This window comes from Trachurus japonicus, chromosome 14 (genome assembly GCF_045865225.1).
Source record: "Trachurus japonicus isolate A0001 chromosome 14, Traja_1.0".
Lineage (NCBI taxonomy): Eukaryota > Metazoa > Chordata > Actinopteri > Carangiformes > Carangidae > Trachurus > Trachurus japonicus.
In genome coordinates this window covers 10,173,329-10,190,262 of record NC_140920.1, presented here as the reverse complement: position 1 = coordinate 10,190,262, position 16,934 = coordinate 10,173,329, and the positions used below count along the sequence as shown (strand labels likewise).

The window sequence follows — 16,934 nt, the reverse complement described above, 5'->3', positions numbered from 1 at the left end:
AGTGCGGACGTGCCGGGTGATCCCAGCGTCCTGGTTAAATGTCCGTCTTTCTATTAGGCGCGTCGTGGATAAACCAGTTGGTCTCCTTGTGATTCCTAATTAGCTTGCAGCTCTTCATACCCCTCCGCTGGGCTGGCTTAAGTGAGCAGAGTTTGTTGCTACAGTCTGGCCGCCATGCAGCAAAGTGGGAGTGACACACTAGTAAGATCCAGTATGCCAATCTGGAAAAAGCCCACCAAAACCCCCAGCATTTCAGTCGCTACCTCACTCCTTTTTCTTGCTTATCTTCTTATTTTCTTCTTCTGAAAGTTTCTGAATTATATGTCTGGAGGTCAAATCTCGTAAAAGAGCAAAAGAAAGTGGGAGCTCACAATGGAGAGTTCATAGCAAATATAGTCAGGGTTCAGGCAACGTGTGATATAATTCTGACATGGTTTTGCCGAATGAGCACAGAGGGAGGAATATTACATAATGCCTCATTTATACAATGTTATGAGGAATAAAGGGACTGTCATAGGGCGCATTAGACCAAGGCTTAGGCTATTATGAATCATTTCAAAGGTTTATGTGCCAACACACTAACCTAACAAAACTTATTGTGACCTAGCGAGCTGTGCATGTTTCACAGATTGCCCTCGGTCATAGTGTAGCTGGTGTTTAGGTCTCTACTCTATTATTGACAATTAAGACAAAAGGTCGTCAGATGAGTGAAATCTAGTGCTACAACAAATTCATCGACCCAATCTGACATTTTTGGGCAAAAACAATCATGTGTTTTTATTTTTTTGTGTGTGCAATACACAGATGCAAAATGATTATATGTTTGGAAACTCAATGTTATTCAGGTTAAAGTAGAATTTTATCCTGCATAAAGAACATAATCTTTCAGAGAATCATGTATACTTGAATCACAAAACCACAGTTACTACTTTTCTATCTTCTTTTCTATCTATCATGAATATCAAATGATTTTTTTAGGCATAAAAGTGTGAATCATGTTGGAGCATGATAAGAATAGTAAGTGTAAACATTTGTATAGAGCCAAATAAGGACCACTCAGGCTTAGAAACTAATAATTTTAGATAGACAATAAGATGAATGAATAAATTACCTTGCATAATGGCAGTGTTTGTACTTGCATTACCCTAAACTGGCCAGGAACAGTCATTCAGTTTATCAAAACAAATAACCATCCATAAGAAAGTATAAGCAAATATTAGGCTATTGTAAGATAAAACCTACAGACAGCTGTAATTTCCCAGGGGGCCAAGCATTTGTTCACATTCTCAATGGTTTGTTTGTTGAGGCCTTATAAATAACACATTTGATTCACGACTACCCTATCCCACAATGCAACATTTTAGTTGACTTCACTGGCACTTGCTAAATTATTCAATATAAAGTATTCAAAAAAATTCAAGGGTGATATGTTTAGAATCAGAAGTATTACCAATGCATTGATAGCATCTAATCATTAAACTGTGACGACCACCATATCCAACTGTAATTGTGCAATTATCTTTTTTTATTTTATATTAATTTATTTTACACACTGTGTTGTTGTTGCCATTTCTGCTCAGTCAGCGGCACACTTGAAGCACACTTACACTGTAGACAAACACACTCACACTCTAAAGCCATTAGGGTCAAGTTAAGTCAATCAGTCATTAAATCAAATCAGAATTAGTTGGTGGGACAAATCTAAACTAGCTCCATTATTACTTGACACTACAATTATTATAACATCAATTAGTGCTAACAAGCCTCAACAGATGCTTCAGGAGGAGTTGGAGTGGTACAAGTGTAGGAACATTGTAGTATTTCCTGGCAGACACATTTGTTCTACTCAATTCAATTCAGTTTTATTTGTCACTTTCATGAGAATCCATTTGTTTAACATGGGAGCGAGAAGCCGTTCTCCCTGTCATGTTGTATGCAAAGATAAAAAAGGATAAAAGAGATAAAAAGAGGGAGACATGTTTAAGACAAGGCAATAATTCTAAAATTCGAGACGGATGGAGTGTACAGTATAACTTATGCAATGTTGCAGCTTATTAATCGATATAACTTGGGCACATGTTTGTTATAACATGTATGAAATTCATTGAGAAATTGACAAGTTAAATCTAACACTGAGTTCAACGTCAGGCCAACATGCAGGGTGAACGTAAATTAGGCATTTGAGCAGATCCAGCTTGACTGAAAGTTTTTGCCACGTCAAAAACTCTGGAGCTGTTTTATTTTATTTTCATTACAGATTTTGAGTTACTTTGGTTTCTCTTTAGACTCAGCTGAGTTATGACAGACAGTAGCACAGGAAAATTAGAGGTTAAACGCCTTTTCTTCTGTTATTTCTACTGACAAATTTGTTAATATTTAAATGTTCATTTCAGGATTTTAGCAGTCTTCATAAAAATTTGCAGAGTGTAAACTTCTCCCAGTGACAAACTTTTATTGTAAAAGTAAATGACACTGAGGGGTGTGGCAGAGGTGACTGTGTGGGTGACAGTGCATGCATAAAAACCTAATCATGGAAGTAATGGATATTGTAAATACTCCTCCTGTCCTGTTGGATGTGTAAAGACAGTCATCATAAATCATCAGTCATTATAAATAAAAGGCCAGATGATGAAGAGTGCAGCCATGTCTGCAGCCTGTCCTCACACTGAGGACACAGCAGGTGCCACCTCACGTCTTCCTGTTCGGGGCAGGTTCCCCCGCTCAGAAGCTCCCCTCTATTCGCACACCGCTTCACACGGTGAGGTGCCATTGTGGACACTTCGCACCGATGTGGTCCATGTTGCTAAAGGATCAAGTACACCCTGGGCCCATGCGTACTAAAGCAGGGTCAGATCCCATTCAGCAGGCCCTGAATGCCATAAGCACATTGGTGTAATCCCTGCAGACTACTGAAACGGGTAACTGGATCACTTCTTTTAAAAGCACCTTAATGGATTGGCCTGGCCGTTGATTTTCTTTTTAATACGGAGCATATCGATGTCCACCAATCAAACGCTCTACCACCCTGTCACTAAGTCGGTCCATCTAAATTCTACATCTGGAAGCTCCAAAATATGGCTGTTACAAAACCGGGTTCCTGACAGGCTGTCCTTGACTAGGCCTCTTGCATGTCCCATCTAATTTATAAGAAAGTGTCATCAGTCCCTTCACAGACAAGGAAGGGATTTACACCAGAATTTACTGACATGAATATTAAAACACAGACCCAAATGGAAAAATCCCTTTAGCTGCGAGTCATACCGCAGCGCTAACATGGAGCAGTAACATGTTAATAATCTTCCAGAATAAGCTTGTAGTTTTAATATCTGACACAAATGCATCACCCGCTGCCTTGAGCCAATTCTCTCACACCCCTGGATTCGTCATGACACTCATTAGTTTTCAGTGTGAAGTCCCGACTTCCCAAGTCCTGCACAGCTTCAGCCTCCCATCCAAGCAGACGCACATCTGAGGTTAACCAAGGAGAACTGACAGTGAACCAACAGCACCTACACACACACGCACACACACAGACACACACACAAAATAAAACTCATAAGATGACGTACCCCCTTCGTGTGATCTGTGGCAACGTCAAGGCGTCCCTTGGCCTGCTAGTTATCCAGAGCAGGGCGAGATAGAAAAGTCTCTAGTGCGGCTGGAGTCTTACCTACCACCCAAAACCCTCTCACCGCTACCACAGCAACAGAGAGCGGATTACTGGACTGTACCATTCTGTTGTTAGAGGGGATTAGAGTTCACACAACATGGCCCCTTTCTGGGTGTGCGCGTGCCACTGGGAGTGTGTGTGTGTGCGTCCCACAAACGAGAGATTACCACAATCGGCATTCTCATTTGAGCTTCGCAGGCAGATAATTTTACTCCACTTCACATGCAGTGGAGAATTTTTACAAAAAAAAAAATTAACATACACTGGCTGTATGGCTTTAATGTGATGTAAACTGTAAGCTTTATAACTGGACCTTTTAATACACCCCTCAAAAGAACAGCAGGGGAATACTACAGATGTTCACTCATGTAGATAAATAAAACGTTAAAATTCAAAAAGCGCATACACTGCATTATGTAACCCATTTAAAACATTTATGATGCTGTATACGTGCAGTTTAAAAATTTTAGCCAGTGACCGATATCTATCGATTCTCAAGTGAAAAATTGTTTCTAAGAACTGAATATAGAGGAGATCAGTAGTACGTGCAGAGAGGATCGGAGTGTGTGACTTTGGTATCTTTGATCAGGCCCAAGTTCAAGACAGGGAATCATCTCATTATGGCTTGTGGCAGATTAGTATCGGGTCCAACCACAAGCCATTATATAACACGGCAAAACAGCGCCCATGCCAATATAAACATACACTGGGCCTCTGAAAAATTGTACAGTACTGACCAACGTTTAATCCCAACTGAACTGCAGCACCAGAACCATTGATGAGCGCAGGTGTAAAATACAGGATCCAGCTTCTGCTCAGTGGTTAAAAACGCACTTAACCCCAAACAAGCTGAAACATAATCATATCAGCTTTTCAGATTTTACACTGATTTACATTAAAATGTTTGGCTCATTTTTGTCTGTTTAAATTAAATAGATAAATATCTTCACTGCACAGCAACTATGAATTAGCTTAACTGATCCCAGGTCCATAATTACAGTTGATTATTTGATGCCATCAGTTTTTAGTTTCACTCATTAGTCGACGGACACCAACAGGGGTCAGTGTAGAGCTGCGCTGTGCTCTGACATGAGGAGGGGGTGACTTTACCTCCTCAGGACCCTCCTCCCTCTCGGTTTCGCCACATTTCTCGGGGCCGCCGGGGTCGGGACTATGGCTGTGCTGCTGCTGTGTGGAGGATGTGACGGACAGCTGCCTCTGGAGCCGCAGCACCTCCCTCTGAGACTCCTTCAGGAGCCTCTCAAACTCCACTCTGCCAGATGGATCAGGGGAACCCTACGCAGACATACACAACCACAACATCAGTTTGACATTTTCTCATTTCAATTTTAATAATATATTTTTGCATCTCAGATGTTTTTTCTTCTTTATTTTGCACCAACATATCATTAAAAATAGTATGAACAATTATTATGATTGGGATGTGCGAAGAGGAGGTATGAAACCAGAAAAGGGCTTATATGAAAACCTCAACCATGAAGAACATAATCAAAAACCAAATTTGTTACAAATAAAGACAAGAAAAAAGGAATAATTAAATGATAACGAAAAATAAGTAGAAAAAAGTAACAATCAACTGAGTGATTATACACTAACAGTGAATATAGGAAAGAAAGGAAACATACAATAGGAAAGAAAGGAAAAATACAGATTGCTAAACTCATTCCAAGACTGAGCATCTCAATCAAACAATCTTTAAACCTGTGCACTGATCCAATCATATTTTTCCTGCAGTTTTAAAGTGAATTCAAATCGCTCAAGTGTTCAATAAATCATGATGAGTGTAATCTCTTTAAGTATAAAAGCCTAAAAGCAAAATCAGAGGAAGCACTGTGTAATTAAAACAAAAATTGCAGTGAAGCTGATTGTGGGTTGTGAAAATCTGATTTTGACAATAAATCTGAATAAATATTGAACGACTCCTAAGGAAAATATTTTACCCTCTTTCCCTGTTCTTATCGCATTCTGTTAATGTGTTTAAGTTTAATAAGTTATTCAGCACAGACATCCTCACTAGCCCAATGCACAGCTCACCCTGTAAGACCCTTCATTATTAAACACAACAGATGTTCACATTCAGGAGTATCAGCTGGTGAGTCACTGGACTAGTAATTAAAAACAGGCACTTAGAAAGGCAGCCTATTCCTGCACTGTCATCTAGACATCAGCAGTGACGCAGCCTTTGTAATACGGGCTTAGCAGGGAGTTAGGATGAGTAGTGCCCGCGTTGTCCAGCAGAGAGCGAGCGTGAGGCATCGTGGGTCTGACTAAGGCGGGGGTTGGGATGTGGTTATGTGGCACAGCAGAGTAAATAGGTGGAAGATCAATGACAGTCAGAGATACATTAAAAAGAGCAGTGGTCTAAACTTGACCCATCTTTCTGTTAGGAATGAGTCCAGATTCATGACTGCAGTTGAGTGATGGCTGAGTAAACTAGTTACTGAAGACCTAGTGTGTCATCATGACTACCTTGTTGGTGCCCAGCCGTGCCTCCAGCTCTCTGCACTCCTGTTGCAGGGCAGCGATCTCTTTGTCCTTTGACAGCAGTGCATCGGCGTGCTGGGCGAGGTCACGCGCTCGCTGACGGGCAAACGCCCTCTTGTACTGTTCCACTGACCCAGGTCTCATCAGTGATGGGGAATTGACCTGTAAGAGAACCAGAAGGCAAAATGTACTAAGCACCAGAGAGGGAAAGTCTCACTTTGAGCCACAAGTAGTGAAACAAGCTAACCTGGTTTATAAAAGATTTATATCTAGACTCTGTTGATTCTTTTGGGACTTTTTTTTTTTTTAGCAGAGCTACACTTCACTGTCTCAGTGAGCAACAGGAGACGAGGGGGGGAACAGGTGCACAGCGGACACACAGCGGACAGTGATAGGTGGTCCTTGCATTGTTCGCTGGACGACTCTGACACTTTGGGCAGACTGAGAAGCTTAAGATCCCTCCTCTGTTATGCTTCACATACTACTTCAAAGAGAAACATTGTGCATCCCAACAATCAATACAGTTATGCTGCATTAGGTTTCATCGTGGCCTTCAATCTTAGGAAGATCAACAACACTTTCTAAAATGTGTTTTCATCACATTTGGATCTTCTAGGAAAAAAAGTTTTATGCTGTCAACAAGATTTTCAGAAATGCTGCATCACTGTTTTGGACCAACAAAATTAAAAACTAGTCAGGGATGAAAGCTACGCATTTTGCTGACTACTGTATATTTTAGTGTTTTTAAGCGATGGATACAGCTAATAGCACACTGTTTTTAACCACTTCTCTTCTCGGCCTTCTCCTGTTTCAGTCTAACAAGCTGCTGTGTACACAGAGAGAAATTTAATCAGTGTATTACCAAACGTATACAGTACTCATTACATTTTTAATCCTCTCATCGAAAAATAGGAGTTGATATCGAGGGTCTATGCAGAGGAACAGATGATATCTAACTAGTAAGCCATGTTTAAACAACAAGATATGTCTGTCTGCTGGTGTTTGCATCACATCAGGTTTTATAATGATTAAAAATGTCTCATGAAGGATTTCAATGTTTTTACTGACAACCATTGTGATTGACTGTTGTTCATCTTTGTTAACTTCTCCCCCACTTCTCATTCATATATGAGACTTGTTGGACTGGAAACTGAGTTCATGTAGCCATTCTAGTGATGCATTAAATTATTCAATAGGGTGCTGTTAATTTTCAACAAAGCTCCCATTCATCACATGCTCAACTATTCAACTCATTACAGAACATTATGGTGATGTGGTGATTTGGATGGTGGTGCTTGATAATAATGAGTCACTCCCTCCCAGCATTTGGGTCAAGTGTGGGCAAATGGGCTCAGCGGTTCTGCTAAAATGTTGGAGGTTTTTTATTTGTGGGGTTATACCACTTTGAGGTTGGCCTCCTGCAGTTTCCGTGCTCTCTCTTCAAGCCTCTTAGCGAGAACAGCCAGCTCTGTGTTCTTCCTCCGCAGCCGCCTGACCTTCTCCTCTGTCTCTGGGGCGCTGCTCTTCCGCTAAGCACACGGGGGAAACAAACATCATCATCAGACATCGCCTGCAGCAATTTCTGCAGCAATGCCAAGTCACACAAGAGTTATTCAGGGGGGCTTATTAAAAGCTTATTAATGGTTTAATAATATCATAAAGCCAATATTGAGAAGTTACTTGGAGAACGGCCGACATGCAGACAAACTAGTCTATTTATAAAGTGAACAAATGGTTGGGAACAATGCTGGTTTAGTTACATGTCTGTTCACCTGCCCTACTTTTTAGGAAGCCTTCAGTCAAAACTAGCTCTGTTATTTTTAGTCTTACCAGCAGGCCATTCTCCTCCCTCAGTGTGGTGCAAGTCTTCTCCAACTCGTCGAGGGCTCGCAGGAGTTCAGAGTTCTGGCGCACCAGAAACCCATAGTCAGTGCCATTCTGAAAAACACACAGAGAAACAAACAGGAGCAGAGTTTACTGGCTGCTATTCTGGTGCTGGTGTTTTTTTAAAAAGGGAAAACAGGGATCGATTTTCATTTCCATAGAATTGCTTCAATCATGTCCCGTCTGTCAGTTACAGAAAAGCCGTCCTCTGCTGTCAGCCAGTGTTTATGCAGCAATCTAATGGTGGCCGACAGATGACAGCCAAGTGAAAAGGCTTTTCATTACACCACCTCAATCAGTCTAACGCAGGCTCCGAACAGCAAGAGGAAGGAGAGTTGTGCTCTCACATTACTGTACACGATGGAGAGAGGAGGAGAGATTCTTGACTCTTTCTGTGGATTCATTTTGTTGTGTTATAAATCTAATTGTGTTATAGTTTTTAAATCTGAACGATGAGCTGAGTACAGAAATAGACAGAAATAAATAACTGAAAACTGTTTCCTATAAAAGACTTTCCAAACATAAGAGCCATGCGTTGACAAAAATACACGTGATGAGGTTTGAGAGTAGTTGGAACAGTCCTGGGTGATGCAGTAATAACCTTGTTATCTTCTGAGATTTTTGTAAGAGGCAGCTGAACAGAGCAGCAATCAGTGCGGCAGATAGTCGATGTGGTGATCAACCCTGTCACGGACGCTTATCATCCATGTAAGGGGGAGAATGTGGAAGCGGCGATGCCACTGCGCCTCGGTGTGTCAGGGATGCTCTAATTGAGCTGTGAGGCACAGAGGGAAGGGCAGAGAGTGGACCTGGCACACACGACTGTAATGGCTGCAGCGAGAGCAGATGGACAGACAGGGCAAACAGATAAGCTGGAGGTGAGGGGAGGGTTTGTCCTCAGAGGAAAACACGCTCCTCGCCAAAAACCAGTCACCTAGACTGACTTTGGCTGGTTACGTATGAGAAAGCAATTATTGTTGAGACAGGTAATACTGCTGGGGGACACCTGTGGTCAGTTTGACGAGTGTGAAACAGGCCAGGATGTTTCTAGCAGAGAGGAGCGCTGTGGCATCTCACACACTCACACACAGTGTCTCAGGATGACAAAAGCACAGAAATGGCTCCACATGTGAAACACCAGTAAACCTGTTCAGATGTGCTCCATTACTGCACGTCTCTATAATACTCTTGGGACCTCATTACTAATGTGAAATAGCCCTTTTTTATTTCCACAACACCATTTTTGCAGGAGCACAAAGACATATGTTAAATGAAACATCCTGGAGACATGGTGTGGTTTAAAAAAAACACCAAGTAACCATCACTTTGTGAGATTATGTTGTCTTGGTAACTGCAGATGATGGGTGATCTGGTCCCTGTAGGGCTTTAATGGTCCTGTTACCTGTTGTTTAAGTCAACACTAATGACCAGCTGTTTACTAAATCAGCAGCTGAGGCTCCTGTGTGTTTGTCTTCCAGTACTATTGTGATGGTAACACTGGACATCCTGTCTGAATGTCTGGTTAGTGGCTTACACACTGGAGCCAGAGAGACCATATGGTTTCTAGGTAAGGCTATAGCAGACCCAACATTTTGAATGAACAAATGATCTGAGGGGAGTAAATTAATTAAGATTAAGTTAAAAATGTAAATAATGAAAACAATTAACATGATAAATAGATCAACATAGTCTGTGTTCACACCCATAGCATGCTGACAGAATTTTTAGACGAGTGGAGGTTTTTGCAGTCAAACAAAGACATGATGACTATCTGTCACCGCCGGCAAAAACAAATGCTTCACTTACAACATTATAATCAATACGTCTCCTGCTGTTTTGGACCTGACATTGAGTTACAGCTTTAAGATCCTCATGAAATCAAACCTGACCGCAAATACTATTTATAGTTGCATATTTTCTGCAATGGCCAATTAATTAGCAAAGAGTAATGATCTCTCATAGCTCTAATTATTAGTTGCAGATAGTATACCACCATTCCTTTACTGGAAGGCAAGTGTGATTTTATCTCACTGGTGGCTGTATCATTATTCACTGAAATGATGATGATGATGATGATTACAATGATCACCGTGATCATTCATCAGGAATGTGTCCACAAAACAAGAATGTTTAGTTTATTTTTTTGGCGTTTTATGCCTTTATTTAGATAGTACAGTTGAGAGAGACAGGAAATGGGGAGGCAGAGAGAGGGGGAATGACACGTAGGAAAGAGCTGCTGAGGACTGTTGCCTCTACACATGGGGCGCCTGCTCAACCTACTGTAGCCTCTCGGTGCCCCAAGAATGTCTTTTTTAAAAGAAAAACATTTTTGAACAGTGCTATTTTAGAACTGGAGTTGTCTCAATGCACTTTTTCAATAGAAGAGAGAGCCAACATTCCCCTCTGAGAGCAGCACTTGGCCACAATGGTCAGGAAAAACTCCACAGTTGTTTCCTTTCTTTATCATTAAGTAAAAATAGATTGTCGGAGAGGGATTAAGGGAGAGCTGCCTGATCTTAAACAAAGACAGAGACTTTGTAACACAACAATTAGCTATTGTAAAACATCCATTCATGCTCATGCTCCTTTCTATTCACAAGTATGATTGCAACTTAAAAGGTGAGAAATGACCAAGTCACAAGTTTGTCAAACAAATAACTCACTCTCTCTCACACTCTCACTCTCTTTGATACACAAAACTCTTTTCCCATCCTCTTTAGATGGTGTATTGCCAACAGAAATGTGTAGCTCACCATAAAAACCCATGAACAGCACTTCATGATCATTTGCTTTGCTGAGGATAGATTTTTCAGAGTCACTGTTTGGGGCACTGTGCATATTCACCTTTCTCAGCTCCATCTATTTCTTGCACTGAGCTCTAACTATAAATATCAGGTTTTCTTAAAGCAATTTGAGTATGGTGCATTTCATATTTAAAAAGAATGATAATTTATGTTCTGTAGTTTACAACTCCCAACAATAGCAGATTTAATTTATGTATCAGAAAAAATTAAGTTCTTTCAACCTGAATGTAACTATCAGATTCAGCTCAAATGCCATTCAAAATGACAATGTTTCACAAATACTGAATTTCCCACAATGTCCAGTGTCAATAATGCTCTGTGATGCTCTCACTGCAACTACCCAGAGCAGAAATTGTTGCAACCCAAGTTAGTTTCCCAGATTTGCTGAAGAGATGTTATTGGAAAAAACATAACACGGTGCTTTGTTGCCTTTCCCAAACATAAAAGAGCGGAGTGCTAGCAGGTAATCTTTAGAGATCCATGGAGAGTTAGTGTAGTGTAGCCTCAGCTCTCAGATGAACCTTTGTGTCCTTGAGAGTTATTTTACCATCAGTCAGAGGAGGCAGCCAGTCCCAGTGTCCCAGTCTTCCTCTCAGGACAACGTTGCTAAAGCCCAATCAATCACTTCCGAGGAAGGCCAGCCAGAGCGAACTCAGCCTCCGCCTGCCTCCTTTCTGATTCTAATGATGTTGGAGTCCATCCATGTCTTGTAATTGTTCCCTGGGAATCATAGTGGAAATACACCAGAGGCTTTTCTTTAAGCATGAGGTAATGGCTGGCCTTTTTTACATACTAACACCCACCCCGCTCTTGCTTCTGTTGCTGCCACAGAAAAGGCCCTGCAGGTGGTGAGAGGAGGTCTACTCAAATGTATTAGCATTCAGCCAGAGCTCCTCTCTGGAGCGGCACATGGGCTGGCTCAGAGGGGAAGGCAGATGTAACTCAGTAGACGCAGGGCAGGGGTCTCTACACAAACGTCTGTCAGGAGAGCCTGAGCCCTGGGCAGGGCAGATGGGCCTGATGGAGCCACCTCTCTGTTCACCGCTCTGCTTGTATGTCTGCAATAATTGTTGATACAAGCAGACTTAAAAAACACACACACACTCAGACCTTTCACATTACACTGACACTGATTAACATAACGGTCCAGTGGTTCTGTATGGTTTTAAAAACACTGACATATATCATACATGTGACCTTGTTATCATTTTTTAGTTTAGCACTGTAGCTGGCAGTTTGATTATGAAGCTGTGAAAGGTTTTTTTTTGTTCATTTGCATCATAACTTATTAAGAATTAATTAATTAAAGAGACCCTGAGGAATTTGCTTTGGTTATAAAAGAGTCTCATATTAATGTGGATGAATCTACGTTACCCACACTTGTTAATGGGCCCATTTTCGATAAATATATTGTTTTGTCTTTATAGTTATTTTGATATTATTATTTAGTGGTCGACTCGCCCAGCATTTCCTAGTTTCGGTTTCCCGGACGCAGCCCGGCGGGTCATGGGAATAACGCCACTGGATCGCTAGTTGGCATCGTTTATGGTCGGAACTACGACGGTATCTGATCGTCTTTGAACCTCCGACTTTCGTTCTTGATTAATGAAAACATTCTTGGCAAATGTTTTTGCTTTCGTCTGTCTTGGGCCGGTCCAAGAATTTCACCGTGCGTGCGGAGGCTCATGGGAAATGTAGTGTGAAAGCACTTGGCTTTCCGAAACTCCTCGTAGTCCCTTTAAATAAAACATGGTTGTGAAAAATGATCCATAGTTACCCTCTAATTATCCTATGGGAGTGATTTTACAATGAGGGCTCTTCAGCAGCTGATAAAAGCTGACCGGTGGTGTGTGACACATTGTGATGTGAACAGCCTCATTATTTTAATGTAAAAAAAAATACATATATCTGGTGCTTTTTTCAAGTGGGATCACTTTGGGCTTTTCAAATGATCAGAAAGAGAGTTTTACTATCAAGTCAATGAAACAGCTTGTCAGACAAAGGTTTCTTTCACACATCTACATTCACCTACAGTGACATTGACTTTTCTCAATAGGAGATCATCTGACGTGTGAAAGATCCTGCTAATTGAGCCTGAAAATGTTTTGCAGGTTCCACTTGTGAAAAGAGACTTTTAAGCTCGCAGAAGGTCAAAGTCTACCATCACATGGCTGTCACAGTGTGGCAGGAGGCTCCGGGAGCAGCATGTGTTACTGACCTTGAAAAGCACAAACAACCTGAGCGAAGCAGAGTCATTTTAATCTCATTTATTATACAAGAGAGTTTTCACGGGCAAGCGAAACCACCTGAGTTAAGAACCAACACAAAATAGAGACATCAAAGAGAAACTTCACAGTTGACTTGTTATAAATGATCTCACTCCATTAGTTTTACTGCAGGTCTGAGCTTTGTAAAGGGAGCAGGCTAACGTGCCTCTTGATTATCTGGGTCAGTTGCTGTTTTATTATGCCTCTGAGGGCCGAAATCAAAATGTCTTAGGGGTTTTCTGGAAACCGTCCTCTTTGTTGGCATCTTCCTGGCATGCACTTTAAAGTTGAAAACACATATAACTGAGAAAAACACCAAACAGAAACAGCTGAAGTTTAACGAAGAGTAAAAATGTAAAAGTGGGCGTCTGTTTTGTTGATCATCTAGACTCAGGGTTAGGCAGATTTAATGAATTAAACAGGAGAGCATTTATAATTGTTCTGTTGGTGCTGTTGAAGCATGCACAAGAGGACTGTTTTATGGTTTCAAATGTTTGTTTTGTTACAACTACAGTAATGGTAAATTATAATGTAGTGTTTTGCATTTTGTTTAATTTTTCTTGACCCCACAGACCTGTTTCTATTGCCTTTTTATGTGATTCACCAAATCACCAGGGTAAAGGTGTTGAATAAATGTTTGATGAGTTTCATTCTGTTTGTGGGAACATTGCAGTCATCGCTGTGGTGTAAATAATACAGTATTTTAGGGAAAACAGAAGCAGGGAAAAATAGAAATTTGAGGACTGTTGACAAAATTGTAAGAAAAATCAGAAATGGCTGGGGAGAAAGAAAAATATCAGATCATATTTTTTTGTTATGTAATGAATATAATGACGACTTTACCAGAACCCATGAAAAAAAAAATCAAGATAAATCATTAAAGGTTTGGGGGCTCGTTTTTACATATTCATAAATTCACAGAACCAGATTATCCCTTTGTCTGGGATCCATGGTGAGCGTTTGTGAAGCATATGGAAATGTCTACAGTCTGGTTTCTCAGAAACACCAACATCAGCATTTTTAGCTGACAGCTAGAAATCCCCCACTGTAAACCTCTGAGGAAACAGCAAGACAAAGGCACAGACACGCACACATGCACAGAGGAGCGCACAATCACACGCGTTTGCCTTTGTTAACTCTTCTTGTTGTTGTTAACGTGATAATTGAAGTGGCACAAAAACAACAGGAATCTGTCGTTAACGTTGAGCCTCATTTCAGTCTCAGTCCATACAGTTCAACCAGTGTAATGCTAAAGCAATACATCGATACACCACTAATAATACCCCTTGTGGATTGGCACTTCAAAAATATGAAAAGCTTTATTTACAGTGGTTTCTACTTGTTTGCCAGTATCCTTGTGCTGTTCCCAAAGAGGCAGCACTGGGCTGTCTGCTGCCTGAGCTTGGATGGAAAAAAAAGAACATTTAGAAGAAACAACAGTAACATAGAGCGTTGAAATTCAGTAGCTCTGCTGCCTACCAGCAGAAACACTCAAGAGACATTTTTTTCCATAGACTAATTATTGTTTTTAGTGGCAGTAGCAGTTCATTTTAACTCTGGTATCCTGCTCAAGTGTCTGCCTGCTTACATCACCTCCAGATTTTTTTACTGTGGCTTTTCAAAAGCTGCAACAACGCACAACCTGAAAATACCTGCTGCTGATGAGTTTTATTGAGCAGTGTCGCTTGGAGGATTGGTACGAGGCTGCTGAATGTGGAAATGTGCCTTAATTAATCCAGGCCTCGTCTGCTCTCAGTAATAATAGGAGGGGAAAGGCCTCCTCCTCCCGTAGACCCAAATCTTTACACAACACATGGCTGGAGAAATGACTCCTGAATGATGTTTTAATTACCAGCAGAGTCCAGAAACAGAAAAAACAAAAAGAATATACAGCAAAGACTGGGAAAGGCTGCCCTCCGCTATAGTGGAAACTAATGGACTTGACAATATCAGTGAAGTGTTGCAATTTAGAGCCAAATCAATGCTAGTCTTTATCTCTGTCTGCTACATCAGTGGTTTTCTATTGATATTTCCTGAAGTGCTCCACTGTCAAACATCCTCAACAGAAGAACAAATAAGTCTTGTCTCCACTACAATAAACCCCTGTACTTTTATGATTTAACTTGATAACCATCTACATCTCTTGGGGCTCGACACTGCACTGCTCCTTTGCTTTATGGCATACATTATTAATTTCATATGCTGTTTGCAAACACCTTGTGTGCCTCTGTCTTGTTCTAATGACTGTGATCAAGGCATCAATATCCACATCATTTATAGGACACAAACAGGCTATGGCAATGCTTTCATACTTGCTTATGGTAAAGAAACAAAGAGCCTGTTGTCTACAGCTGTCCCGAAACAAAGAAACAGAAATATCTGTGTAAAAAAAAATAGATATGGAAAAGAACCACAGAGCTGTTTGTGGCCTGAGGAGGTTTATTAACAGACGCTCTCTCCCTATACTCATATATAAGTCATGAAGAAGCTCTCTTAAGTGTCCTCTCAAATCCCCTTCTGTATTTATCACGACTCATCTCCCTGGGGTACCTGACGGTGACAGATTAGGGGGTCTCTCATACAGCGTTAGAGAACAAAGAGCCAACATGAGACGACCCTTTACTCCCCCGCAGGCATTCGGCAATCTACCTCCACCACACCTCGCGCCATGTCCTCTGGGTGAGGGTGAGCAAAAATAAAATGCACTGTCTGGAAATACAAGTTAGTTTCCTTTGCCCTTCCATAGCTAAGCTTAGCATACAGGGCGTGCATAAATTTCAGCAAATAACCTTTACGTGGTGTGAACTGTCTCGTTAACATCCAGTCATGGGATGGAAATTAGAGACTCTGGAAGCCACATGTCATGATGTGTTTTCATGAAGCAACGGGCTGATTCATCTGTTACGCCGGTTGTGATTTCACGCTTAATTCAAGCTAAGAAATCAACATGGAAGACACGGTCACTATGTTTTAGCCTGTGTAACAACAACAACACAACAACAACTCATCATTTCAGCTTTCAAATCTTACATATTGCTTGGCACCGTCTCAGTCTCCTTTAAAAAGCCATTATAACACACGACGCAGTAATTAAAATCCATACCAACATGGCTGCCTCATCATCTCATAGCCCACAAATAAAAATGTCACAGTCCCCTGAGTCTCAAAGGGCCTAATAAGGTGTCAGACATGCAAGGGAACATCTGGCTTTTTTTTAAAAGTCAAAAGATGAACAGAAGGAGGGGTCGCCAAATTATTATTCCTTTTAGTGCAGTGTCAGCAGAAAAGACACCGAGACAGAGCGAATGTAGTGGAGATGATTTGTTTCTCCCCCGACCCTCCAAAGGCCTGATGCTGAGAGCCTCCTAAGAATATAACCCTTAATCTTGTCAGAGAAAATTGCATATGCACACAAGGCCGTCGACCCCCCGCCATCGTAACGGCAACAGCTTAATTTGTGGTCTAATGCAAAAGACACACATGGTTTTACTGCACGTGCTTTAACATTTAAAACCCCATCAGTCATCATGCAAGGAAGACATATTCGAGTGCTTGCACATTGCTCCCACATCCTGCTATACACAACTCTGCTTTGCTTGTGCACCGCATGGTACAAAATTACATTTGGGCTCACATACTGAATATTCTGTTTCAACAAAATCTTATTAACATAGTCTCATGTGTAGAGCACAAAAGCAAAATTACAGCAACGGTACAATAGAATCACATATTGTACCATCTAGATATTGCGGTTGCATCTGTGTGGTGGATTAAAAAGCATGTGTGTGTGACTGAGGTCAAACT

At 41.1% G+C, this 16,934-nt stretch overlaps 1 protein-coding gene across 4 annotated transcripts in view; it reads right to left on the bottom strand.

The window, feature by feature from the left end:
- tspoap1 (TSPO associated protein 1) overlaps positions 1 to 16,934 on the bottom strand; it is a 56,591-nt gene that overhangs the window by 26,883 nt on the left and 12,774 nt on the right. For all 4 annotated transcript variants that reach the window (XM_085797402.1, XM_085797399.1, XM_085797401.1 and 1 more), the window contains 4 exons: positions 8,006 to 8,113; positions 7,576 to 7,704; positions 6,161 to 6,337; positions 4,781 to 4,966 (listed from right to left, as the gene is read on the bottom strand). In XM_085797402.1, the coding sequence (XP_085653528.1) occupies positions 4,781 to 4,966; positions 6,161 to 6,337; positions 7,576 to 7,704; positions 8,006 to 8,113 (600 nt within the window). The remainder of the gene's footprint in view (positions 1 to 4,780; positions 4,967 to 6,160; positions 6,338 to 7,575; positions 7,705 to 8,005; positions 8,114 to 16,934) is intronic.